Raw genomic sequence first — 26,505 nt, forward strand, 5'->3', positions numbered from 1 at the left:
ACAAACAAGCTTTGTGTGTAGCAGCTCAGTGCCCTACCTGTATGTGTGATAAAATCTTTCTCCTGTTTGTCCCCAGTCTCCACAACTGCACAAACATGAATGCTGGAAATGTGGGCATATTAGGAGTTCTAGCTTTTTCTTTGCTAGTTGTAACTCATAACCTAAAAAATAGAAATCCATTGTGCCATGTGACTGGAGACAAGGAAGTTCAAATGTGAACTGATGCATAAACCAAAAGAAGCCCTCTCCTTGCTGTGCTCCCACTTTCCTTCCTTCTTACATGAGAGGATCTTAGGGAATTTAGAGGCAATATGGTGCTGGTGTTCAGCAGAACATTCCCTGTGGTTCTGGCAACAGCTTGATGGCTCAGTTCAATTTCTAGTGACTGCCAAGGCCACACAGAAATGCCCGAGAACAAAAGCACAGACTTGACTCAAATGCCTGTATTACAAAAAAGAAAAAAAAGAGAAAAAACAAAGCCCACAACCCCTCTGCAGCTGAAATGAAGAATAAAGACAAAAAAGGATGAGTTAACATGTAAGCTACAACAAACCAGAGAAAAAATGAACTTGAGGAAACCTTTCGGGAGCAGAGAGAAAGCAGAGGAAATAAAGAACACAGGAGACAGATTTCAGCAATGAAGAAACTAAGCGTAACTTCAGTTAAAATCTTTTCCAGAGTGCATAGGATAAATTTATTGCATAGCCCAAATGAGTGAGAATAGGATAAAGCAGTGCCATCTAGACAAAATTTTGAAAGCCCTTTAATGCCATAAGGCATTCAGTGGAAGTGTAGTGTATTCATTGTCATTTTATAACTATAGGTCACATAAATATATCCCAAATATTAATAGTAATTATTAGCATCTCTGTTTCAGTTAGTTCATATGCTTTGAGAACAGAACTGAAGAGATTAATAATGAAGTAGCATTTAATCTTGCATTAGGTCAGTAATCTTTATTTATACAAGTAAATCTAAGTGTATTGAGAAGGGACTGAACACAAATGAATGGTACTTGGAGTAGATTTTTAACATAAGACTTCAAAAATATAAAATTAAAATCTATTATTTCCCTCATATTTCCTGTCTTTTTTGCAGGATGATATAAAAATGAAGGCAGGGTTGTTGAGAACTGATTATCTTTTATCCCTTTTTCAGTTAACATGACTCCTTGTACTGTGGGGCTCAGTGCTAGGTTTCTGCATCTGGTTCTGCATGGGAAATGCTAGTGTTTGACCTCATCTATAGCACTTTTACTGCATCAAATTAAGAAATAGCACACCAGAACCGTGCTTGTCCATGTTTTAGAAGAACACTCCTCCGAGCCGTGATGAAGGCTCAAAGGTTCTTGGAGCCAATTGCTCAAATTGGTAATCGCACCATTTGCCCAATCTGCTCTTCTCCAGGCTGAAAAAACACACTTCCTAACACCTTTCCTGGAGGTGATTTTTTTTTTTTTTTATTTTATCCAGTTCCTGTTGCTCTCCCATCTGTCTAAATCTTTCTTAGGGCATGATGTATAGACGTGATTCCAATCTTTGAGCTTCAAAAAAGAGCACAGTAGCTCTCCCATGTGTTTGACAAATATGAGGATTGCCCCTTTTTGCAATGTTCTGTGCTGTACTGAGAAGTCTTTCAGCCTTTGTTTTTTTGTGAGGTATATAGTGTTTAAGTGTGACAGTGTTTGCATTTGTCTAGTTTGGCAACCATGGTGACTTCTAGAAAATTTTCCATGGAAAATTACAAATGTCACTTTGACTGTAGCTCCATTCAGCATCTGGCCTTTATTTTTTGTTTAAATAAAAATCAAAATAGTTGCCAGAATGTCAAAATGTGCACCTGTTTTATATATATTATACATATAGAATTTGTGCACATCTCCATGCATGTACCTGTGCTTTCACTACTCAGTTTCTGTGTATCTCACTGACAAAGAAGGTTTTTCAAGGAATCCTCTTCATTCTCCAGGTGTCTAAAGGATTTTTAAACAGCCCACTTAAGGTATTCAAGGAGGTGCATGTAATGGCGAAATAAATTTGGCATTTTCCTCTTTTCACTAGCACTTGCCACACCACTCCTTTTCAGTCCATTCTTCCAAAAATACATACACAGCAGTGTATACAGGGGTGGTACATAGATGGTATGACTGATAGTCACCGATCAATTTTTACTCAGTTGCTTCAGTCTCCAAAACGAGACTTCCCTTTTCAGACTGAGCTCCCGTGCAGGTTGCTCAGAAGGCAGACTGCCAGCACACAGACCTTCCGTGGGTAAGCAGGTTGCAGTACAAACTTGTTATGCACTTTTTAATTTTTTGCGCATGAAACACTGGTCTGTGACCTTATCTGCAACAGTATTATCGCGTTAAAATAAAAACAAGCATTAGAAGAGGGTGTGCCTGCCTTTCGATAAATATTGCTCTTAAGTCTGAGAGGAACTCAAACAGAAATCCCATTTCCTCTTTAATACACTCGATCTCACTTGCTCTGATAGGAGAAGAAAAGCAGTCCGGCTAAACTTTGAACTTTTCAGACTTCTTTCTCTTAGTTTCTTTGCGTGAAAGTATTTCTTGTGGAGCTACACTCCATTTGTTAAGCAGAATATTTCAAATGTTGCTGCTTTTAAAGCTGATGCAAAAAAAGAATAGCTCACTCCAGGACATGGCTCTCTGCCATGTAGAAAGTCCCACCAGTTTTATGTAACTTACGGTGAGTCTCAAGCCCTTCAAGTTCTGACTAAAAGAAGAGAGAGCTAAATTCCTAACTCCTTAATGTCAGAAGCTGTATTCTGCAGCCTGGTTTAATGTGAAATGTTGCTGCTTGGTTTTGCAGATTCGAAACGTGGCAGCCAATCTCTGTGTGGACAGTAAACATGGAGCCACAGGGACTGAGCTGAGGCTAGACATTTGTGTGAAGGATGGCTCAGAACGGACATGGTCACATGAACAGGTATTTTAACAATGAAAAGAGAAAAGCAGTGTAAAATTGTTGCTTCTCTTTTCAAATTTTTAAACCCTTCCCTGAGGTTTCCTCCTTTTCTTAAGGCTAAGCAAGGTGTAGAAGTTACTTGTGAACTACTGCTGACCCTAATAGCTTTTACAAAGTAATCTGTAACATAACCTCAGAAATGCCAACTGTTGCCTGTGCTGTATACTCTCTTTAATTTCCAAAAGGAATTGTAAAACTTGAAGAGGTTTTGGGTGCCGCATTTTCCCCTACTTTGTTATGAAAACATATTGATTTTTTTTTCTGCTATTCCCAAAAGTATTTAAAAAAATACTACCTATGCATGTAAAGCTCTCATGGTTGTCTCCTTTTATCCTTTCATCTCAATAAGTTCCATGAGTGATGATGAGCAGGGAGGGCTCAAAAACAGAGGCCTGACAAAGGACTGAAATCAGCAGGTGAGAAGGATGATCTGAGTGGTTATATTTTAAATGAATATGCGAGATAAATATAAGCGAGACAAACAGGGTGAAAGCCAGAAAGAAAAGGTTTCACAAAGACAAAGGATGGTAAAGGCTCAAACAACACTTCTATCCAAGTTAGCCTGTTAGAAAAATATAAGCTCTCAGCAATATGGAAGAAAAGAGCTCTGGTTTGTACTCACCGTGGTTGTGAATGCCACAGGAAAGAGATAGTGACTCCCAGGCTGTGGGTCTGGCCAACGTGAGGCAAAGAGAATCAGGAGGAAAAAGCACAAGCTGACCATTTATTAGCAATCTTAGTGAATGTGCCTTCTACCAGGCAAGGCTCCGGATTAGAAGAAATTCACAATGCTGAGGAGAAAAATTGACCTGGCAATCATACCTGGCACATAAAGGGCTTAAAAGCTAAGGAAAGAGGAGTGCTGAGGGACATCTGAAGTGCAGAGGTCAAGAAACCATTCTCTGAGGATACTGGGAAATGCAATGGGAGGTGTGCAAGTGAATGACACTAAGAAGCAAAAGGGTGGTCACAACTTAGATTAGTGCCCACACAGGGAACAGAAAGCTGCTGAAAGAAGGCTTCTTCACATAGCTAACTAAGATACAACACAGTGGCAGGATGCTGAGATTAGATCAACATAATCACGTTTTGTTTATGAAAGATACCCAGTAATTCAAGCAAGCAATTCAAGGAAGTTATATGGTCCAGACTCATTCATCACAGTGGTGTCTCTGGCTTTAAATCCACAAATCCAAAGAGATCCAAACCCTCATCAGGAAAGGAGTGAATCCTGAGTCTGACAGAGATGAGGAAAGAGAAAGGAGTGAAGAAAATAAGATGAAAAGGTGAGAGAAGAAAAATTTTAGGAGGGAGAAGAGAAAAAAAGGAGTCTCGAAATAACCTTTGAAGAAAGAAGTTCTTATGAGGAAGAGGAAGGGATGAAAAGGGAGAGAAATTTTAGGAAGAAATCTGTGGTTTAGTGTATTCCAGTACATTAATATGTCTGAAATCAGATTCAATGCCAAGGTCTCCTTCTGTCCTAATGACAAAAAGGGTTGAAACTAATAGAAAAGGAGCTTAACCAACCAGCTCCTCAGCGAGGAGAATCAGAGCTCCGGTGCTTTCTAAGCGGCTTGATCTGGGCTTCACAGACAACCTGGACGATTTCTGCATAGCTAGCGTGGGACGGCATGGCACGTACCGTCTCACTACAGAAGATCGTTGAAAACACTGTAAGGGAACACTTCTCTGGACAGTGGTACAGTTGCACTGGGAAAGGACTGCCAGAACCCAGGCCAAGCCATTTAATTCAATTTACTGAACAGATCGGTGCTTTCTCTGGGCTGCTGAAGAGGGGCGGGGGATGTGGGTGCCTCACAGGATCACACAGCTGGTTGCCCACTTTTATACATATTTTTCTCCTTTTCCATAGTTACTATTTTAAATGTGTAGTTCAGAAAACAATCAGCAGAGGGCAGCTCCGGACAAGCTGAAGACAAATAGGCAGCAAAGGCAAGTTAATGAATTAGCAACTCCAGGAGCCTTGCAGTCCTGAGAACTAGAAAAAACAGAGCTTTTCAGATATGACAGAGGTGTGAGAAAATTAATCGTTTTAAAAATCCCGGCCCCCCCAGTATATTACACTACTTAACCCTCAAAACAGTTTTCTTTTGCTAAACTGGAATGGAGTTTGATTCTGTTTGGTTTTTTGGCACCGGAGCTTACCCTGCATTCAGAAGTTATTCTTTCCACTGATAGGAACAGAGTTATCAGATTATCTACCTGTCAATGTAAATTCTCGAAATCATGCGAGAAATATTGAAGAACCTTTAGAAGAAAGCTAGGCTAGCATAATATAATTTCATTTTCTCCAAAAAATGAACTTTATTTTCCAAACCCACCGAATAAAGATTTTAGAGGAAAGACGACTTTGTGTAAGGATCTGATATAATGTCCATCACTGCACTGCTGTGCAACTTGTTATTTGCATAGTCTTAGTAGTTTTAATGTCCTCCTGGTTTCTGGATTGGTTTAGAGACAAAATGGAAATTAATTTACTCAGGTATTCAGACTCCTGGCTGATAGATCTGAAGGGTGAGTTTGCGCAAGGTACAGGTTTTAAAGACGCCAGTTGAGACGGAAGGGAAAGAATTACAGAATCTCAGAAACTTAAAGATGAAACAAACTAGCTATTAGGCCTGGCTGAAACTCAGGATTTCTATTCCATAGGAAATTACAGTATGTGAAAAATGTGAAAATATTTTATCCAGAGGAGAATTTTTAGTTTTCCTGTAGAAAAGAAATTCAGAAAAAGTTTAGTGTCAGAAGGTCAAAACATTTTCAATGCAGGGTTTGGGGTTGTTGGTTATTTTTTTCGAGGAACAAGAGAATATCCTTTTCCTCCTTTTCTCTGAAGTTTCACTGGGTCCCCAGTATGTGCTGTGTTGCGACCTTGTTTTTCTGAGCTCCAGCCACAGCAGGGCACCGCCGTGTCCTGTAGCTCCTCATGAACCTGTGGGCCAAAACCTTAAGTTCCAGCCTGGCAAGCAAAATCTGCCTGCATGTTGATGACAGTTGATCGAAGTGAAAAAATGTGGTTTAGGCTGGCGTATTTTGATAGAAATTTCACTAGCTCTCCTTACTCGATCCCAAAGGCTGCCAGGTCAGGAACATTACCTGCAGTACGCTGTAGAACCACAGTCTAATGAAATATCTTCCGAGGAAAAAGTATGTGATCTCCTACTAGCACCATAGTAAGCCGTGAAAATTATCTTTGTTTTAAAGAGTGTTTGAGAAGAACTGCAAAAAACACCTGACCCTCAGGTAGCTCTTCTTTATCGCTTATATCTTCTTGAATTTGTTGTTTATTTAATTTCTATATATGCTATATATTATATATAATATATATATTCTATATATATGTAGAAAGTAGCACTGTTAATGAAAAAGGTGAGCATTTTAGTATTATTTTTTAAATTGTGTGGATTGACATTGAGCTGGTCTTGTGACTTCTGGTATAAATCTACAGGGAATTCTGTGGAAAAATATAGTGGCTGGACATAAACAGTGTAGCAGGCGTTAGTGCTGACCCTAGCACTAGACAGAGATACAATCCTTTGTACCACTTTACTGTGTCATGTTACCAGGGCAGAAAATAAATGCTGAAACTCTAAGCAGCTGAGCTGGGTGGCACAGCTTAGCAGCCCACAGCAGATTGAAGACAACTTTCTACCCAAGGGTTTTACAAGCAGGTGCTTTTAAGGCAGACGAAAGGTTACTGAGCCAGTTTTGCAATTTCTGATGAACAAGGGAAGGATCAGAACTGAGGATGAATGTTGCTGTAGCTTCTGGAAACTTCCCCACAATTAAAAACAAGAGGGAAAAAGGGGCAGGAAGATAGCACAGCTCAGTCTTCTTTCCATGTCTGTCTTCCAAGAGCTAAATTCTGACTTTAGAGAAAACTAAGGCTCTGCTGGGCTGTTCAAACAGCAGCAAAGTAAAATGGCAGGTATCTGCTTTGTCCTCTGAAGTCCATCAACTTGATCACGTGTCATCTGTAACGCAGCCCAGCAAGTAACCATGCAACCTGCCCAGCTTTCTTCTTTACTTGGAAATACAATTCAAGCCAGAGTCTAGTTGTGAAATGTGTTGTTTCCTCTTAGTACAGGGCATATGTTTGTCTGCTTAAATCGAACGTTGTAGTCTGAGCACAACACCAGCTGACAGACCCATCTGACAGCTAGTAACTGAACAATGTTGTCAAGCTGGAAAGTATTAATGGTATCAAAAAGGTCTTTGTGCTGTAGACAGTTCCAAACCAATAGCTGTTTCAAGTAATCATTTCTCAGGCCCAGTGCCAGTTCCAAATTAAGGTCTTTTTAAAAAATGAGGCAGCTGGAAAGCTGTATTTTTCCAAGTTACTGTGTGACAAGGATAGGCCTCATCAAGAGCTAAAACATGAAGGTCAAGGGGTTGCTTGGTTGCAAATGCAGAGGATGGGGCCTTACGGCTGTGCGCTGTGATGTGAGAGAAGATGGAGGTGGAGGAGTGAGTGCCTGTTGAGCAAGATGGACAGAGAGTGTTACTTGGACTCAACGCTGAGTAGAGTGAATAGCAGCCCTGGAGATTACAAGTGAAAGAAATAGCCTGCTATTTGTTTCTAATGTGTTTGGAAACTTGTGTGCAGCCTTGTTTCAAAACAAAAAACAGACAGTTGTGACTGAAGCAGTACACAGGGGTTCATCCATTTCTGTCTCATAAAATCAGACTCAGGTGGCTCCTAACAGCTTAGGTCAAAGGAGCAAAAACACCCAAAGTGAGAGGCAGGTGACAAAGTGGAGCATTATGTACTTAGGACTACAACTAACAACATGTAGTATTGTTACAAGTTATGCAGAGTAAAGATAATTGAGTTTTGGTCAGATTTAGTGGTAAACTAGGCAGAATTTATTGTATAATGGAGGATGTCACAGAACGATGAGATTGGAAGGACCATAAGGCCTTTGAAGTTTATCTCTAAGATTTTAATATTAGTTGGGGCATAGAGAAGTATCACCCTTTTTCCAGTCTTTTATTTTCTCTTCTCCTTAGTCTTAAAACTGAGTTTTTACCTCAGCAAGGTTGATTTTATAATAGTATCACCAGGGAGAAGATGGACCTGTTGCTTTAAAAACAAGATACTGTTTTACAGAACAGCAGGCTAAGAAGGAGGAAGAAAAATCTGCTAGTCTAAAGGTTGAGATCTAGTTAGACAGATTCCTTCTCTTCTCTGTTTTCCCATGGAAGAGAATAAAAAATCTTATCTGTTACCAAGTCAAGATTCTTGACTTTCACAGAACATGACCCTAGCAGTCAACAGAAACCATGCAGGAGTGGAAATGGGAGGGACACACTGGATCAGTATGATCTGATTTAAAAGTTAGCTTGAGCTCTTTTACGTGTACTGCTGCATTTAGGTTTATTACTTGTAAAGGACAGGAGAAAGGAAATGGCTTTTCCTATTCCTTCCCTTAAAGAAAAATCATCTCAGGCTTCTCTTTTTCTAAAGAAGCAGCATTCTTGCTTTTTGCTGTATCAAATCTTACTTCTCACTTTGCTTGTGACATGATAAAGTATCTTTGCAGAGAGTCCATGATGCTGCTTCTGTGGAGCACAAAGAAAAGTGGAGAAAGACTTAGCCTTTTACAAAGCAGGAATTGGTTTGAAAATGAAGTTAAAGCTGTCCACTGCATTTTACTTCAGAGGAGTATAAAATGCCTTCTGGAGGAAAGAAGAAATAAGCAGGACATGGGGTGGACCAGGAAAATGCAGGCTAGAAAACCTATAATATAGAAGTAAATAGGGAATGACAGCAGCTAACAGAGAGTACGGGAGCTTATGAAGAGACACATAACACAAAAGACAAATGTTTGGATATGTGCTTATATTCTGTGCCTGCAGGCCAAAGGAAGCAATAATGCTTCTCAAATGCAGCATTCGGAAGGTGGTACAGCATTGAGAATGCATCATTTTAAAAGATGTATATTTTAGGAAGACCACAAAAAGAAGACAGCTACCAGAATGAAAGGGTTAAAATCAGGGAACCAGAACAGAAGTACTCAGGATCGGACCCACATCACACTGAGCTCAACAGTTTTAGTTTGGATTTGTATATATTGGCTCTATCAGGAAATGTATACATTACTGGGAGCAGGGTAGTATATAAACACTGAAGCTACCTCTCCATGAGATAGCCGAGGTGCTGGACGCAGTCGAAACACAGTATGTGGAGCTTCTTTTTGGGATAATGAGCCTGCATGGAGTTCCACATGACCTGTCATGGCTAAACGATTTCCACTAGCAAAGTTAGCTCATTTAAAGAGAGCTTGACTCGCTCAGTGTTATGCTTCAGTTTGTACTGTGGAAAATCAAAAGTCACTCAGAAAGCCAAAGAATAGCACTGACACAAAGAAGAAAAAAAGAAGAACCCTCACAGCTCTCAGCAGAGCTTCTAGGTAGCAATTTATAAGCTGCAGCCTGTTTCTGCACTGATTGGTCCATAGGAAAGGAAAATGCAGGCTGCATCTTTAAATTTGGTGCTGTCAGACCTGTCACCTTCATCTTATGATTGAAAGACTGCAGTGTCATGGCATAATTTCAGACAGCTGGTGTCTGACTGAGAAGGATTCTTCTATTAAGTGTAAGCCTCCAGGAAGAAAAAGGGCTTTAACAAGCTGCATGTAGATCACAGGCTTCACACTAAAAAGATGAAGATCATTTAGTGTGTGTCATTTTGGAAAACAGAGAGCAGGAAGAGGGCATGCGAAGAGTGTCCCATATAAACAGAGGAAACTGTTGATTAAACATGGAAAAAATACTGTGATGGAAGGCTCTCCCTAGGTAACTTCTTGAGACCCAAATGAAATTTAGGGGAATGTCACTAGCATGAGGCTAAGACAGAGGCTTTCTGAATGCTAAGTAGTCATATTCCTAGTACATGTGAATGCTTCTTTAACTGTGGTAACCTAAGTTTTTAATTCTACAGCATATTTCCTCTCCTCTTCCTGTGTCACCAGAGGTTTTTTTCTTCCCTGCCATAAACTGATGATTGTGCCTTCTTGGAGTGTATTCCACATTGCTGTTGATGCATTTCTTTAATTAAGGCAGCTGGAATCACTGAATCATATACATGTAATATCTCATTCAGTCAATGGCTATGATGTACAGAGTAGGGAAACATGCATCAAGCTATGTGTATGTTTATAAATGTTTTTTATTACTGATATATTATTATCTTGCCTGATTGTTTTTCTAGCTCTTCACCTTTGGTTGGAGAGAGGACATCCGCCCCGGGGAACCACTTCACACCAGGAAGTTCTGCTTCGATGCCATTTCGCACAGTAGCCCTGTCACACTGTATGACTGTCACGGGATGAAGGGAAACCAGCACTGGAGCTATAGGAAGGTTGGAGTCACTCTGAGTAATTTCCAGAAATTCAGACTATCTTGAACCTATATTCAATTTAACACAGGCTTGTGTTTTCCCATTAGAGAAGTTTTGCTTTAAAATCCACTGTCTTACTTCAATTTAGCTTTGTGATAATCTCTAATGTTCCTTTTGAACATTCAGCTATGTAGGTCAAAGTTAGATGAATATGGATCTGATCCAGCACAGAGGGTGTCTGTGCTGGATCTATTCCCTGAAAGATGTTTTACCATTCTGGCACTTCAAGACACATGTGTCATTTTAACAGAAGCACTATTGGAAGTATTTTTATCCAATGTGACAGCAGCAAGAAATGCTGCTCATGAGTTAAATATTATTATTTTACTACATTTTAAAGATTAAAAGTGGTAGAGAAATGTCTCCAGAAAAACCCCAAATCAACATTAAAAGCACTGCTGTAAGCCTGCAGAAGGTGGGAGTTTATAAATTAAAGATAAGCACTACTTTGCTAAGACACTAAAGTAAGACACTACACTACATTGATCTGCTAAGTTTCAGCCTTTTTTATAAATCACTGAAAACACAAGGTTAAGCTAAAAACTGTCTGAGTCTGATTTAGGGCAAACAAGTCCTGGTAATGCTACCAAGACTGAAAAAGAATGGTTAACCAGGGAGTTGTCTTGATTAATCATTCCACTAATAAACTCTCTATTACATAAATACTGTAAAAAGGCACAGGCTAGTAAGTAGGCGCTCAAAAAAAAGTGTCGGGCCAAAACTATTTTTAATGATTATAAATTAGTTTATATTACATTATTATTAAATATTTATATTTATATTAGTTTAGTGTCGGTTTTGGCCCGACACTTTGAGCGCCTAGTTACTAGCCTGTGCCTTTTTATGGTATTTATGTTGCAACTGGAGATGCACCACAAGATTTTCCAGAAATGTAATCCCTTTGAAACTGAAGTATTACCTGTAATACAGCTAGAACGTATGGGACAGATATTTACAGGACATAAGTTGTCGTGGCTCTGTTGCTGCATATCTGGCTTTATAATGCTATAATAATACTTTCTTGCTTCAGAACACTTCTGATTTATCTTTGTGCCTACCGAAGCTACAAGAAAGGAGCTTTCATACCTTTAGCACTTCATTGGTGCCTAATGTAGCAGGTTCATATGACAAAATGCAGGTCTTGCACTGCCCTCTATATGGCTCATCACCTGTGATGTGGACAGAACACAGCAGACAGCCAAAGAAATACTGACATTTGGAAAAAATACGCAGTGTGAGTTCTATTAAATCCTCTGCACAGCTTCGTTTTTCATTACCCAGAAGGCTTAGAGGGCTTGTATAAAAATTCTCGGTGCAAGGCAGGTGTTTACCTCTCAGTAAGAAACCCCTCAACAGTGTTTTTAAGATGGAAGTACTGACACAGTCCTAACTGTAATATAAACCTGACAGCAACTTGATTAGTTTGCATGAACACTTACTGTTTGGCTATAAAACTTCAAACTAAGAAGCCGTATTGGAATAATAAAATTATAGATATCTTTCTTTTTCTTTAGGCTTAGTTTTAGTTTGGCTACACATAAAGTAGTTTTTGATTGTTTCACATAGTTCGTTTCCTCAGATACAGGGCAAGTTTGCATTATTGATTCTTGGTGGTACAGCTATACCAACAAAATCCTTGTGGTGCAATCCTTATCTAATTTTGAGAGCATCTTGCCAGTAGGATTTATACTGTTTCCCAACCAGAAGTAAATTATATAAACAAAAGGATGCTTATGTTGATTTAACTGCATCTATACTACAGCCCTTTCTAACACGGTATGCCACTAAAATTGCACCCTAAGTAAATAAATGTAACAGTCTGTGGTTAATCAAACAATGCCTCTTTTTAAAAAAGCAAAGAGCAGGTCAGCAACTCTGTTCTCTTCTCTGCACTATTTACAGGAGTCCTAGCTTCCTCATCACATATCCCTCTCACCAATAATTTTCTTGATGTTTTACGAAGAATGATTTTGTTTGTCAGTAATCTTATAGGATGCTTAATATAAAGCAGTTTTTACCATGCTGTCATACCATTCCTATAAAACTAGAAGATAAGAGCTTTTCATTCTTTTATGGATCAGTCTCTTTTCATGAACTTTTGCATTCTTAGGCTACTAGTAAAGAGAAATTAGGCCTATGAACTGATTACAAAGTGTTGCAAATACAGTTTTAAGTCAGACACTGCTTTAAAGTTCCATATTTTATAGTATATAAACACTAATATCATGTATTTTGATAATGACAAATAAAAATATTTAAAATATTTTACTGGCAAGTAAAATACAACAATGTTTTACTCTGAGTAAGAAGTGCTCTTCTGAAAAAATTTTCCAGCTCATCCCCCTTCCTGCACTTTGTTTCTCATTGAAGTGCAGTCTCAGAGCATGTAAACTGGAGTCTTTTCAAATGAACTTAACCAAAAGAATTTCTCTTGTTGCTAATAAACATGCAGACTCAGCACTAGACTTAGTCCAAAGCTGTGGACATCAAGTTGCCAGCACTAGCGGTTTCATTCAACACATGCACTTTTATTGTGCCGCACTACTTGCCGATGTAGATATATAGTAAGTGTGTCAAAAAAAACTATCGTTATTTCCATACCTCTAATCATCTATTACGTCTGAGACATGTCCGAGTCTTAAACTACATCTGAGTAACTATCGGAAAGTCTAGTAAGTTTGTGATATTAAGTAACCAATCCAAAATATTGGTCTGTAATGAAACAGCCACGTATAACTTGAGGAAATCCCTGTAAGAACTGATGAAGTAGAACAAATCCAAGTGATATCATAAGAACTACTGTGGGTAGGAAAGAGAAGAAAGTGAGTTTAATACTGGGGAAAAAAATATTGACACCATAATGGTGCTTTGACATCAATGATGGGAGCAATGTGAGAGATTATATAGATAAAGGTACTAATCTGAAATTATTAGAGATTTTGGAGAATAATGGCTTCCCAAATTAAAGGCATTTCCTTGACTGTATGTGATTCCTAAGCATGCCAGAGCCAAAGATCAACAGTGTCTTCAATTTTCCATTCCTCCCAGTGCAGGAATATGCTTCCAGTTTTCAATTTAGCATCACTCTGAGTTGATAGGTAATACACTGGTTCTGATAAAGTATGATTCAATTTATGTGCCCTGATCCCTTTAATGCTATTTGTAGGGCCTCTACAAGTATCCAAGAGAGAGCTGGTTTAGTATGTCTTTAAAAAAATTAGTGCAAAATCAGTTTCATTATACTATAATTCTACCCTGCCCATAGTGATTATGATGGATGCTAGACTGATAACATCAAAAACTGAAGTTCACTGGGCACAGAACAGCGTGGTTTCTTCCTATTCTCCTGACAGCTTCAGGGACAAACTGTAAGAGTAAGTTCACTCTTCACACAGTAGGTTCATAGATTATTTCCTCAGACAACCGAAGACATGTCATTGTGATAGTGGCTTTTATCATATGGACATCTGTCCTGCAGAAACTGTGCTGGGGCTACCAACTAATTTCAGATAAACTACTGCAGCGACCAGCTGATAATGACTTCCAGTTGCTACTGACCTTGGCCATAGTTATAGCAGTGACCTAACAGAAATGAAAGGCTCAGTGCCTCATTACCAACCCCCTGAATTGTCGAGGCCCATTATCTTATGAAGAAGTTTCTCCTTCAACAAATAGTACAACTACTTGCCTTCATGTAGAAGAAAAAAAATCACTTTGCTGTTTTCAGATGTTACAAAAGTCTCAGAAAGATTTCTTGTGGCTTTTTAGTATCGATATAAAGAGGAATTTCTGTATGTCTCTTGGAAAGATCTTCTCTGGCATGCATACAACTGTTACAGGCTCAAAGTCCTGAGCCTGCTTCCATTGAATTCTGTGAGAACAGCAGGCTTTGACCCTAGGTCAGTGTAAGCCTGAGATGATAAATTAATATGCCTTTATATATAGCTAAGTCATCCAGAAGTTTTTCCGGAGTGGTAACTCTGTCCCTCTTCTAAAAAGACGCTTGTGTCTCCTAATTGCCATGCTTTCTGAAAGAGAGCCCTAACAGTGCTTCATTCAAAAATCGCATCTCCTGGATATTTCTGCGAGAACAAAGAACGCCAGCTTTCTTTGGAAAGGCTGAAGTGTTTTTCATAACATGCCTTTTGAACTGAAACAGTTTCCTTTCCTCCTGTACCAGCCACCATACTAAGGCTTCTAGTGTTCCAACTTCAGGTTCCTAATAGCAAAAATACTTAAGCCTGGCCGAGCCTCATCCCCATCTGTGATAGAAAGAAACGCAGCAGATGTTTGCTCCCGAGGCCCCAAAGCACAGGGGGCAGCTGTGGCACAGTCACTGCAAACTCCTGATGTCGGGCAGCGCCCCGCAGTCTCTCACAGAGTGACAGGGAGAGGCAGCTAGCTGCAAAACGGGCTGCATACCCTTTTTTCACACCACCCATTGGATGGTTTGGAGTTCTTGCTGGACCACGTCCTATTAAGGATATGGCAGCCCTTTGTGCGAGGTACAGTTAGCCCGTCCTTGCAAGTTTAAGTCTCCTATCTGCTCACCTCATAGAACAGAGAGGCAAAACTCAGAGCGTGAAGCAAAAGCCTATACCCTCCTGATCCAAAGCCCGAAGGTCTGGTTTAGTCTTGTCATCCCTGGCGGCATCCCTCAGACTTACTACCTTGTGTGTGTCTTGAGCTGCTGACTTGGGGAAGAACAGATGTTGGAGATGAGAACCAGAGTTTGTGAATGGCAGGGGTAACACTGGCACCCGTGGCCAGAACACAATGATATGCTTTTGATTTTGCTTGCTGTTGCATATGCTAAAAATTTAAAAAGAGTGTTATAAATTACCAGTGTTTTGCACGCCCCAGATCAATTAATTTCACCTTTTGCAATATGAAAAAGAAAAAAATATCCAAGCTTTCTTTTTCAAAAGTGTTGTTAAATTGCTACTATTTGTTGTTGGCTTATTCTGTTATATTTGGGTTTGTCTTCATACTTCTTTTCTGAATGTGGGTATTTTTAGCTAAAGAGGAGTTGCTGTACCATTGTTCCTCAGAGTTTTTAATTAATCATGATTTGACAAGTAGCATTCTTTCTTCTCTCACAAACTGTGATTGGGCAAGCAGGCACATCCTGGATTAGTACTGAAATACTGGCAGGGCATGTTTGGCACGGAGGGGAAAAGCCTGGGTGTGCTTACTGAAAGTAATCTGAAATGTTATTTCAACAGATACAGCAAATGCATTGCATAGTCCCTGGAAACTTTCAAACCACCTAATCACTCCCACATCTGTCTCTCTCAGCCACTTGCCTACATGAACTAAATACGTTGAAACTATCAAATCCACAAATACCAGTGGTCTGTCTGGGTAGTTTCTGCTTCTCCAAAGATTCACAGTCAGACTATTTACAATGCATTCCAATTTTGTGGTATACAATTAATAAAACTAATAATAATAAATATCTTTTCATAAAGCAGCTTAATAAATACTGATCCTCACAGAATCTCCAAACAGTGATTTACTTCTTATGAGTGGGGATAGATAGAGCATTTCAGTGGCTTGTCTTATCAAGGTCATAGACAAAGTCTGCATTTTATGAGGTGGGAACTGAAATCATCAGTCCTATGTCTGACCGTCCATCACAGCACATCAGTTAATATTCATTTTTAACATCTCTATCAAGTTGATGTGTATCCCTTTTCCAAACAAACTGTTGCAGATCCTCCTGCCCAGAAGCACAGTAGAAAATGTCAAAAAACAAATCCAAACAAAAAACCCTTTGCAGATTCCAACATTTAAATGGGGAATTAACATGATATGCAAAGATTTTTAAAAGACATCTTCTGTTTTTTCATTACATTACATGGTTGTTAGCTAAAGACCAAAACATGTCTTCTCGCTTGCTTGAATCTCCAAATTTTTGAAGGCTAATAATCCAAGAACAATCATTCCATTCTCTGCAGCTCCCTAAAAATATCTGTTTATTACACAAGGTTAGCACACAGACAATACAAATTAATTTCAGCTAGTGCTGTGTTAATCCATGTTCTGTAAAATGAGAACATTTCCAATTACTTGGCATTTACTACCTAATTCTATTTTTTCTCATTCCTGTAGGACAAAACTTTGTTCCATCCGGTAAGCAACAGCTGCATAGATTGCAACCCAGCTGAGAAGAAGATTTTCATGAACAGATGTGATCCTTTATCTGAAACTCAACAGTGGATGTTTGAACATATTAATATGACTGTTTTAGAAAAATTTAACAGCAAGGCCAGTTCCTAGATAAAAAACAAACAAAATGAAAAAGCCAGTTACATACAGACTGCAGACTACATTTTTGCCAGCATCTGGGTCAAAGGAGTCAGGAATTAAATTTCCTAGATCCAGAAAATCTGTTCTGAGGATTAAGAAAATGCCACAGCAAAAGCCAACAGGCTGTCCTTGTGGATGTACAGTATCTGAAGAACTTGGCTAAGAGCCTCACCGGATGCTGCTGAGAACTTCAGGCTGAAAATTCCCTTGCTGGTCGAGGGAAAACTTTGTTTAAAAACTGTTTAAAAGTACTCCAAGTTAATAAAGTAAAGCAAAACTCTAGAGTTTCTCAGGTCAAATCCTGCTGTAGTGAGTAGCTCAGAACAGACATTATGATTTGGGATGGGTATATGGTGTGCATGACTGCTACAGGAACCTGAAGAAATCCCAGGTTTTAGAACTAAACATGCTGGTGGAAGAATAATGATGTCCCAGCACTCCCCAGACAAGATATATGCTCTGTTGACATTCTCTTAATAAAAGGTTGGGTTAAGCAGGTTTAACCCTCAGAACTGCTGCAATTAATTTTAAATACCTCCCTTTTACATTCCATGCATTACCAAAATAGGAATGGTAGAAGTCTTAGGGTCTAGAATTACACTGTAGTGAAGCATGACATAAACTGTAAAGTTTTGACCTCCCATTTCTCCTCTTCAGTCGGGAAAAAAAGTAAAGCAATCAAATTGCTGTACGTGATGCATTTATCAAAAATGATTCAAATCCCACCATCACACAAGGTGAGATTTTTTCAGTGACAAATATAACATCAGCAAAATGAAAGGTTCGTGGACTAGCTATCTTTTCTAAAGGTAGGATCTTTACCAAAATTTAGATTGAATTGAACATAGTCTGAAGAAAAACCATCATGAGACTAAGAAAATAATTCTATACTGCATGTTGAACTAGGTTAGTCAAATTAACATTGGTACTCTGCCATCAGCTAAAAAAGTGTTGACTCCTGCAGTGCAGTTTAAAAGATCTTGCAGAGATCATATGGTATTTTTGACAGCCAGCAGTGGAGGGAAAATTTACATGAAACTAGTTGGGGGGTCTCAGAGCTGTTGATGAAATACATAATAGAAATCACATGAACTTCCAGAGTTATTGAGCTAATGGCATTGTAAATTCCATGGTGCAGGAAAAGAGATGTGCAAACAAGTTAAATGTTACAACATTTTGGCCCTTTAGGCATACACACAATTCAGGTTAAGACAGAACTCAGTCACACAAATGACTGTTGTGGCACATGGTGTCCCTCAGATCCATCATGTTACTGGCATGAGAGGAAGGAAGGTCATGTGTGGTCTAAAACTTATTTGAGAGGCCTGTGGTTCTTTCTCACCAGAAATTCTTTAATACTGATGTATGGAACATAATTGACAGGTTTGGAATTTTTCAAGTCGAGAGCACATATAAATTTATATCTTATAAGTATGTGGCCTGCTTTTACTTGAAACAGGAACTCAGAGATTAAAGCACCATAAATGCAGAGAGATCACATCCTGTAAGAGAGGGCTAGAACAATGTTTTCAGGTTTCAAAAATATCGCAGGTAATTAACTCGTTTATTCTGATTGCTGTGGAGGTGGCTCACCAATCAAAACACTGATGTGTAAACTACCCTGTTTGGAGAGAGTAGGGTGACTGTTTTGTTTATTGCTCCTTAAGCCGTGTTTATGCGCAAAGAGCATCTATTGCCTCTAGAGGATGGTTCTAGTACCAATAACCATGTGCTGCTTTATGGCAGCACCTTGTAGTTGCAGATTAAGACCCTAAATTGTATGTCAAAGGAACTTTTTAGGAGATGAATGAGATCTTGAAGGATTCAGGATGCATGCACTTGGAAAACTGTGAAATGCATCCATACATTGAGCAGTTGTTGCAAGTTAGTGAAGAGATATTTCAAATAATCAAAAAGAAATATGTCTATAGAATTAGACTGCTCATTTTATGATTTTAAAATAAATCAATTTTTTTTAGGTATTGTTTAAATGAAGGTATAGTGCACTGAAGGATGGAAGCAGTAAGGCTATTGTATAGGGATATTTCAGATTTATTTAGCTATCAGTACAGAGAACCAGACTGGGTACTGCAGACTGTCTGCCTTCCCAGGTGCAGTGCTTGTAGCATCGTTTATGTGCAGCCTGAATATGAGGAAAGAGGATCTGGAAAAAGAAGAAAATGGGTGCCTGAAATGTAAATGAAATCCTCAAGCTGCAGATTGAGACTGGCCCCAAACTGTCAAAGTCCTGGAAGAAACACTACATGCCTGAAATTTGCTGAGAGGCAAAGAGAACTGCTAAACCAGCTAAGTAATTTATATTGTGCACAGATTCGTAGGGTTATATCATTCAATGTCTGACTGCATCTTAGTGGTCTGATTTTGAATTGTCTAATGGGATTAGATGCTGTTGGGGCAAGGATATTATAAGCCTTTTACAGCCCTTGTTGAGTAATTTTGCACAAAATCTTGCACTGCCAGAGGAAACCTTCCCATTACTCATACCTGGACACTAATTGTAAGCTCCAGCAGTCTGTATAAATTCTGTTATTTATCACAAAACAATCCACAGTACTGATATTCAGATCTTTTGAAAACATGTGTTCTGAATAATGTTGTTTGCAGTTTTTATAGGCAAAATATAGGGAAGATATTAAAGCCGGTTGTGTGTCAACAGTGAGCAACTTTTGATCAATCTGGAAATATAAAGCTTGAATGAAGAGCTAGATCTTGAGAAAAATTTAATAAGAACTTGCCACAGTAGAAATACACACACACAGACATATATATATATATATCTTCTTCCACTGATCATATATGTGTGTCATGTACATATATATATATATATATATATACACATATATATATATGATCAGTGAAAGAAGATAGATGCAGAAGAGAGGCTTGTTTTCACTTCGTGGGCTGATATTCCAAGTATTTAGTATCACTAGAACTACACAGAAAAAATAACATTATCCAGATAGGACTCATTAGCCTAAAAGTGAAGACCATTATCTCACTATTTTCAGCTTAAGCAAATTTCTCCTTTTTAAAAAGTGAGACAGAAATTCTAGCATGGAGCTTCACCACAGGCAACTATAATCCTCCTACTATAGGTAGAATGTAGCCTAGGGACAAAGATCTCAAAATGGTTATGACTTGCTACGCACAGGACTCCTTCAAGAGAAAGTTTTATTAAATTCTGTCTTGGGTATTCTCTAGAGCTTCCCACTGATAACAGCATTTCATGACTAATGTAACATTCAGAATTTCTGTAAGGCTTCCTACAACTGTATCTTTCCCACCCAGAAAACATCTGCGCAACTCAAAAGGTAGGATAGATGGATAATTCTCCTCTCATATTTAACCAGGAGAATTTAGCTTCAACACGCATTTTTCTAAAAGGGCAGACTATATCTTCATAGAAAACTTTTCAAAATACCAGATAGTTCTGAATATGCATTGAATCTAGTCCTCAGGTAGCATAAACTGATGCAAACTGTAATTTCAGTGGAGCTATAACAAGCAGTCCCAGCTGATCGACTTTCCTCTGTCTTTCAGTAAATTATTTTACAGCTGAGAAGGCTTTAATCCATGTGCCTGTAAACAAGATCTTTATATCTTAATTAAGAGTTCATCAGCACCTACCCTTAACTTTTTTTGATTTAAGGTTATCTGACTCTTTTTGCAGTCTGCAAGCTAATACTATGGGAGATCACAACTGCAAAACCTGAAATAAACACCAAGTACAACTAAAACTCTAAAGTCACATATATTTACCTGCAAATATTGCAAAAACTAAACTAAAGAGAAGCTTTAGGGCCAGGGAGTTGTACGAGAGAGGATAAGCTGGGAAAAAAAGCATTTCAGAGAGACATGTGGGAGAGCAGTTGTGTTGCAGTCATGGCAAGAATTTGCTTTTCGTTAGCCATGATCTTATTTCAGAAAAATGAGATTGTTTCAGAGCAAATGTTTCTGTAACATCATGGATATCCTAGTGATATAATGCATACTTCTTATTTGATTGTTATCAGTTTATGGATAAATGGTCTGTAGCTGCTGAACTAGGTCTTCTTCATGATAAAGATAGAGTAAGCTTGCAAGGAAGCTGACAAGCGCTTAACAGCCTTTGATTACTGGCAATTTACCAGGCATCAATGTCTCAAGTGACCTCAGTGAAATTGGATGCCACAGAGGACCATAAAAGAAAGGTATATAAATAGCTTAACCAAATTTATTTGATGTGTAGAACCTCTTTAAGAGCACACAGCTGTCGCCTTTGTAAAAAAAGAAAAAACAAGTCACCATAATCAGGGTTACTTTGCATTTTTACTGATAACTTCTGCAAGGGACTGACAGAGTGATGCCGTTTCAACCTGTCCAAGCCAATCGGGAAGGAAGCACTTCAGGAAGGCAATGCGGGGAGGCTTTCAGTGCGGCTGCCACAAGGGGCGTATCCATTTTCTGTGTGAACAACATCAATCTTTAATGCTGTGAGCCTGACATTTTTAAAGAGAACAGAGGACATGCATTAAAAAAGAACATGAGGATGGAAATATTTTCTGAATCTCTCAAGGTGATTAGGCAGACCATTTCAAACCCTTGAAAACAAAAGGCTGATCAGAAGTAACCCTTTCGTAGCTGTTTTTAGGCATATAAATTTAGTTCATGAATTTGTTTAACTTGCTTCCAAGTCTGTTGCATATATCCTCTTACAAAGAGCACAAGGATCCCAGAATGTTTTTTTATAATATTTTGAGGATGTTACCCCATCTGAAAGGAGGTTTTGAAAGAATTTTTGAAGACTATATCAGCTATAAGCCAAAAGGTAATGAAGCAGAATCAGGAGAAATACCAGGTTATTATGTTCTGTGTGTTAACAGATTTTGCTAGACTTCTCATTCAAAAATAGTGGCCATTGCCTGGAAAATTTTAGATAATTAAGTAAGATAGCTTGGACAATCTCTAGTCTGTAGTGCTTTCTATTTCTAGTCTAAAACAAATTCAGATTTTACTGAATCAGTAGTTAGTTGCTGACAGGTTTTTTTTAACCTTGTGTAATACATAAATATGTCACAAGGTCTACTGTAATCCGGCATTTCTGTGTTATAATTCTGAGTGCACTGGACTGAAGACAATCTAAGCAGAGAAAAACCTCTTAAAGCTATCTAACAAATGCAGGTAAAGACAAACAAACAGTGACAAAGTTTAGCTAGAGGTAAACTGAAAGATATTTCACATTTCCAAAACTTAAGCATCATTCAGAAGACTATGCTTGCTCTGTGTGATGGCCCTATTTCCTTTCAGTCATTATTTCATCAGTTTCATTAATACCAGTGATATTACCCACTGAAGTAGGACTTTTGAGAATAACATGCTGCCATTTGGCATAACAATTGGTGGACAGCGTGATGCTAGAGGAAAAAATTACTTCCTGGGAACACTTGCTCAGAAATGCGCATTCAAACTTTGCACTCTGGTGTGCCCCAGAATCTTAGATATTTATAAGGTTCCCATCTTCTCAGCGTTTTTGCCTGTTTCCCAGGACCTGGTCGTATGATAGGTGCTTCATTGTTCTTTATGAAAATAATGCAGACAGTAGAGGAATAAAGACAACATGGGTTAAAACAGTAAGAATATGTGGTTACCTACTGAGGCCATGTCCACAGCACAGTCGAACAGGTTTATTGTACACAAAGATCTCTTTCTTTTGTGTGGCCATTGTGGCGGAAGCACAGCCATATGAATGAGAAGGAGCCTAGGAAACTGGGCCAGCAGGAAAGCCCTTATGCAGAGAAGAGCCAGGACAAGTCACAGTGACCTTTCTTGAGAGGCAGAAGAATAGGGTATTGAGGCTGACATCGTGGACAGCGTAGGTGATGTGAAGAGAGCTGCAATGAGACAGGTCTGGTAAGTTGTACTATCTAAAAGACATTAGTATTGGGAAAAGAAAACTTGGTCCTCATTAACCTTCATCCTCATTAACCTTAGCACAGTTCCTAACCCTTTGCCAAAGTGTTAGTTGATTTAATTAAGTTAATCCTTCACCTCTCCCAGTAAATGACTCCAAGCTTGAAGGAATTGCAGCCCAGGCAAATTTCTGCTGGTCAGCTTGGAGCACCTAGCTGGCTCTGCTAGGCACAGTTTAGTCAAAAACCTCAAATGGCACCAAAGCCAGAACAATATTATCAGCCTGAAAGATCTGTAGGCCCCTTACCATCTCTCTGTGAAAAAAGGTTTCATTAGCCTAAAGGAGTGATTGATAGTAATGATCCTAGATTAAGAAGATCAGGAGTCATGAGCCTGCAGTGAGGTGAAAGGCCAAATGGTGTGATTCTGACATGGCAGTTTAATTGAAAAAGGAAGGAGGAAATAGGTGATAAAATGGAAGAAGCAGGAGTTGGGCATATTTCTAGATATGAAGGAAGCATGACCTACAAAGGTCAACTGCCGATAATTTTGGATACCTCTTCACATCAATGCTTGCATGTTCGTTCCATCACAAACGTGCAGGAATTGAGAAGCAGTCACACACACACACACTCCTTGGACTTAAATTTAGAATAAAGAGAAGTGCCTGATCGAAACATACTGCTGGTGAGAGCAAAGCTTTGTTGGACACCAAGCCAGCGCTGAGCCCCCCACCAGAGGTAGGTATGTTACTGAGGGCGCTCTGCCTAGAAGCAGAACATTACGGTCACTGTCTCTCCTCAGATTAAGATTCCCCTGCATCTCAGGCTTTTTTGTAAGAGGAAAAGTAGTTAGCTTAGTTTTCCAAGAAATGACAATCCAGACCAATACAAAGTAGTTCTGCCTACTCCCTACGTGGAAACTGAATAACTCTCTTCAGACATCACATATAGCTCCTAAAAAAAAAAAAAAAAAAGGAAAAAAGAAAAGTGGCTCTGCTTTCATGACTCCTTGCAGCACTTACTCTCCATCCACTTTAGTTATTTGCTTTATTCTTTACCTCTTGGGCTCTTTTCCTTCTTCTGGCTCCCAATCTGCAGGGTTCTGCCAGAACAACAATCCTCTTTCTTCCCTCCTTTCTGGTTTAGTGAAGTGTTTCTGCTGTTGCAGATCCCTTCCCTGAGATAACAGTGACTAAAGCTGCTTTGATCTGGAGCTGACAGATCCAGGAGTCCCTCTGCCTCTGGGGCTCAGCTCGTTGCAGCTCGCAGTGCGCTGCACAGCGGGTGGTGGAGGAGAGCAGCACATAGGGAGAAGGGAGAGGGCCCATCCATACAGGTCAGTCTCACTACAGATTTTGTCCATGGTAGAGATACAGTGCATAACACAGACAGACAGCCATCCATATGGCTTCTTTCCAGGCGAAAAGCCCATTGGTCATCTATTTCGTCACCCAGCTTCAAAATTCAGTTCTAGCCAGAAAGGGGATTAGGTAAGAACAGAAGCATCTTATTCTGTAGGTATGCTTCTTACGCATGTTTAGAAGCAGCAGAACTGAAGCTTGATAAGCAGGTTTTAACTTCTGGTTATTCTTATCAAAATAATGTGGAGACAAGAACCTGAGTTAGAATAATGTTAAATTAAAATGCAGTTGTATAAGCCACCAAAGGGTTATATCATCTTTAATTGCAGACTTTATTTCAAAACTAAAATTGATAAGTAATCTCTGATGAATGCATGATATAGGTTTTCCTCTGGTCAAGCTGCAGAGAGTATGAGGGGCTATTTTTTAACAGAATCCCCAAAAGAGAGATATTGTTGAATGTGAAGCAGCTTTTGCTTTTAGCTGTAGAGGTCCTCAGTTTACTCCACGGTGTATCAGCAAAGATAACATATATAAAAAAAAACTCCCCACGATTCTTGTCATCAAAGCTGCATTTGCAGACAGCGGCAAAACATGATCTTTTCTTCTTTATTAGCCCAGAATACCTTCATTTATTTCCGATTTGCTTTTATGCATCTCCAGTGTCATTTATTTCTAACTGGAACACATGAATAGGCGCTGTACCTTGTCCCTCCACTAAACAAGAAGTCAGAGTCACTAAGAAGTCCGAGTGCCAGTGTGAAGTCTGTATAGATGTGTTGTTAAAAGGACTGTCAGCCAAGGAAGAAGGTTTCCTTATAGAAGCAGAAGAAGCCTCTCTAAAATTCAGTTTCCTTTATTCCAGTTATATCAGCCTCCAAATCACAGCCAGTGCTCTACAACATATCATGGTAATCCTTACACCTGGAAGGATAATGATGTTTAATTAGGGCTCTGCTGGAATTTTTCTGTACGATTCTCTGCACCTTATCTGTATAAAACTACTTTGGCGGGGGGGAGGTCTTCATCCACGGCTGCTGTCCCTGCAAAGGCACATTTCCTTTCAACTTTCACCTCACTTGTTGTTCTGCACCTGAAACCCTGTAGGCCAAAGTAGCTCGGTACTGACCAACTGTCCAGATGATCTGGTCCATCGCACATCTCCCTCTTAACTCTTCACAGCAGTACGGCCCTCAAAAACACACGAAGAGTTACCAAGTATTAGGTGACAAAATAGAAATTTGCAGTCCCTTCTGAGCCTCTGAGATGTTTCTATTTACTAAGTAGCCTTCTGATGGTCAGAGTGATTTCCAGGCATCTCTGTGAACAAACACCTTTTCCTGCAGGTATCCTGCAAAATATCCATTTCTCTCATTTTTCTGAGAGTCTGGAATACAGCCTTCACTTGCTGTTAAACAACATTCAGGACAAAACAGTTTCTGCAGATTCAACGAATGTTTTTTAAAGGGCCAAGAAGGATGGCTGGGGACAACTTTGTGTAATCCCCATCCAGTGTGCTTGTAGGCAATGTAGCCAGTGATGATCTGGGCTGTTAGATGGCTAATAGAGTTCGATCAACAGGTAAGATAGAGTTGTCTAATTTTCTGGGAATTAAGACAAAATTCTTCTATTATATGTTATTTAGGAACTAGAGCTCTCTGAAAAAAATGGGAGAATATTTTCAGGTGTGTGCATTTGAAGTATTATACAATAGACTATAATTAGTAACATATACATTATAATAAGTAAAACAAAAACATACACTTCTGTGCTGACTAGTCTAAGATAGTTGGCTTAGGTGTTATTAAACAACAGCTGTAGAAGTCTTGACCAACTTACTGATGCATTAAAATGTTTTAGTGACATGCTTAAAGGATTTGCAGAGAGCACATGCCTGTAAATTACTAGACTGTAATTAAGGACCTGAATTATGGAATAAAAATTGTACACCTGTCCTATTTTATATTTGGATGTATTAAGTTATGGAACACAAAGTAAAAGATTGTTAAAGTACAGTTTCAAAAATTACAGTGATCTGAATGAATAAATACCTCTTGGAAATTACAAGCTTAATGTTCTCCATTTGTTGTGCACCTGCTGAAGCCGAAACAGCCTGCTGTGTCGAGCGGGTGAAGAACCGACAGCCTGGGGCTGAGTAAACTACTGTGCGGCTGCTCTGCAGCCCCGGCCCGAGCAGCTCTGTCGTTTCAAGGGGAAGAGGACCCCAAATCTCCTCCTCCTCCAACACCTGCCTTGCCCGCGCTGGGAGAAGGAGCCATTGCCAGCTCTGGCAGTATCAGAACTCGTATCTTGCACGGCTGCTTAAACAAGAGCCAGATACGGAAACGAGTACATGCGCACCCTTATTCAGTACACAATTGTACACACACAGAATAGTCATCAGATGACAAGTGAGGAAGCTTTGAAAAAGTCCGTGAGCGCTTGGTTCTATTAAAAAGTTATGTAAGTAGAGACTTATTTGTCCCCATCCCATACCCCCCCCCCAAAAA

General features: G+C 39.2%; 1 protein-coding gene across 6 annotated transcripts in view; it reads left to right on the top strand.

Moving 5' to 3' along the window:
- GALNTL6 (polypeptide N-acetylgalactosaminyltransferase like 6) overlaps positions 1–26,062 on the top strand; it is a 512,820-nt gene extending 486,758 nt beyond the window's left edge. For 4 of the 6 annotated variants that reach the window (XM_064510969.1, XM_064510971.1, XM_064510966.1 and 1 more), the window contains 3 exons: positions 2,832–2,948; positions 10,222–10,371; positions 16,525–26,062. In XM_064510969.1, the coding sequence (XP_064367039.1) occupies positions 2,832–2,948; positions 10,222–10,371; positions 16,525–16,692 (435 nt within the window). In that variant the 3' untranslated portion in view covers positions 16,693–26,062. The remainder of the gene's footprint in view (positions 1–2,831; positions 2,949–10,221; positions 10,372–16,524) is intronic. The other 2 variants (XM_064510967.1, XM_064510972.1) reach the window with 1 other exon arrangement.
- Positions 26,063–26,505: the final 443 nt, after the last annotated feature.

This window comes from Dromaius novaehollandiae, chromosome 4, assembly GCF_036370855.1.
Source record: "Dromaius novaehollandiae isolate bDroNov1 chromosome 4, bDroNov1.hap1, whole genome shotgun sequence".
NCBI classification, from domain to species: Eukaryota; Metazoa; Chordata; class Aves; order Casuariiformes; family Dromaiidae; genus Dromaius; species Dromaius novaehollandiae.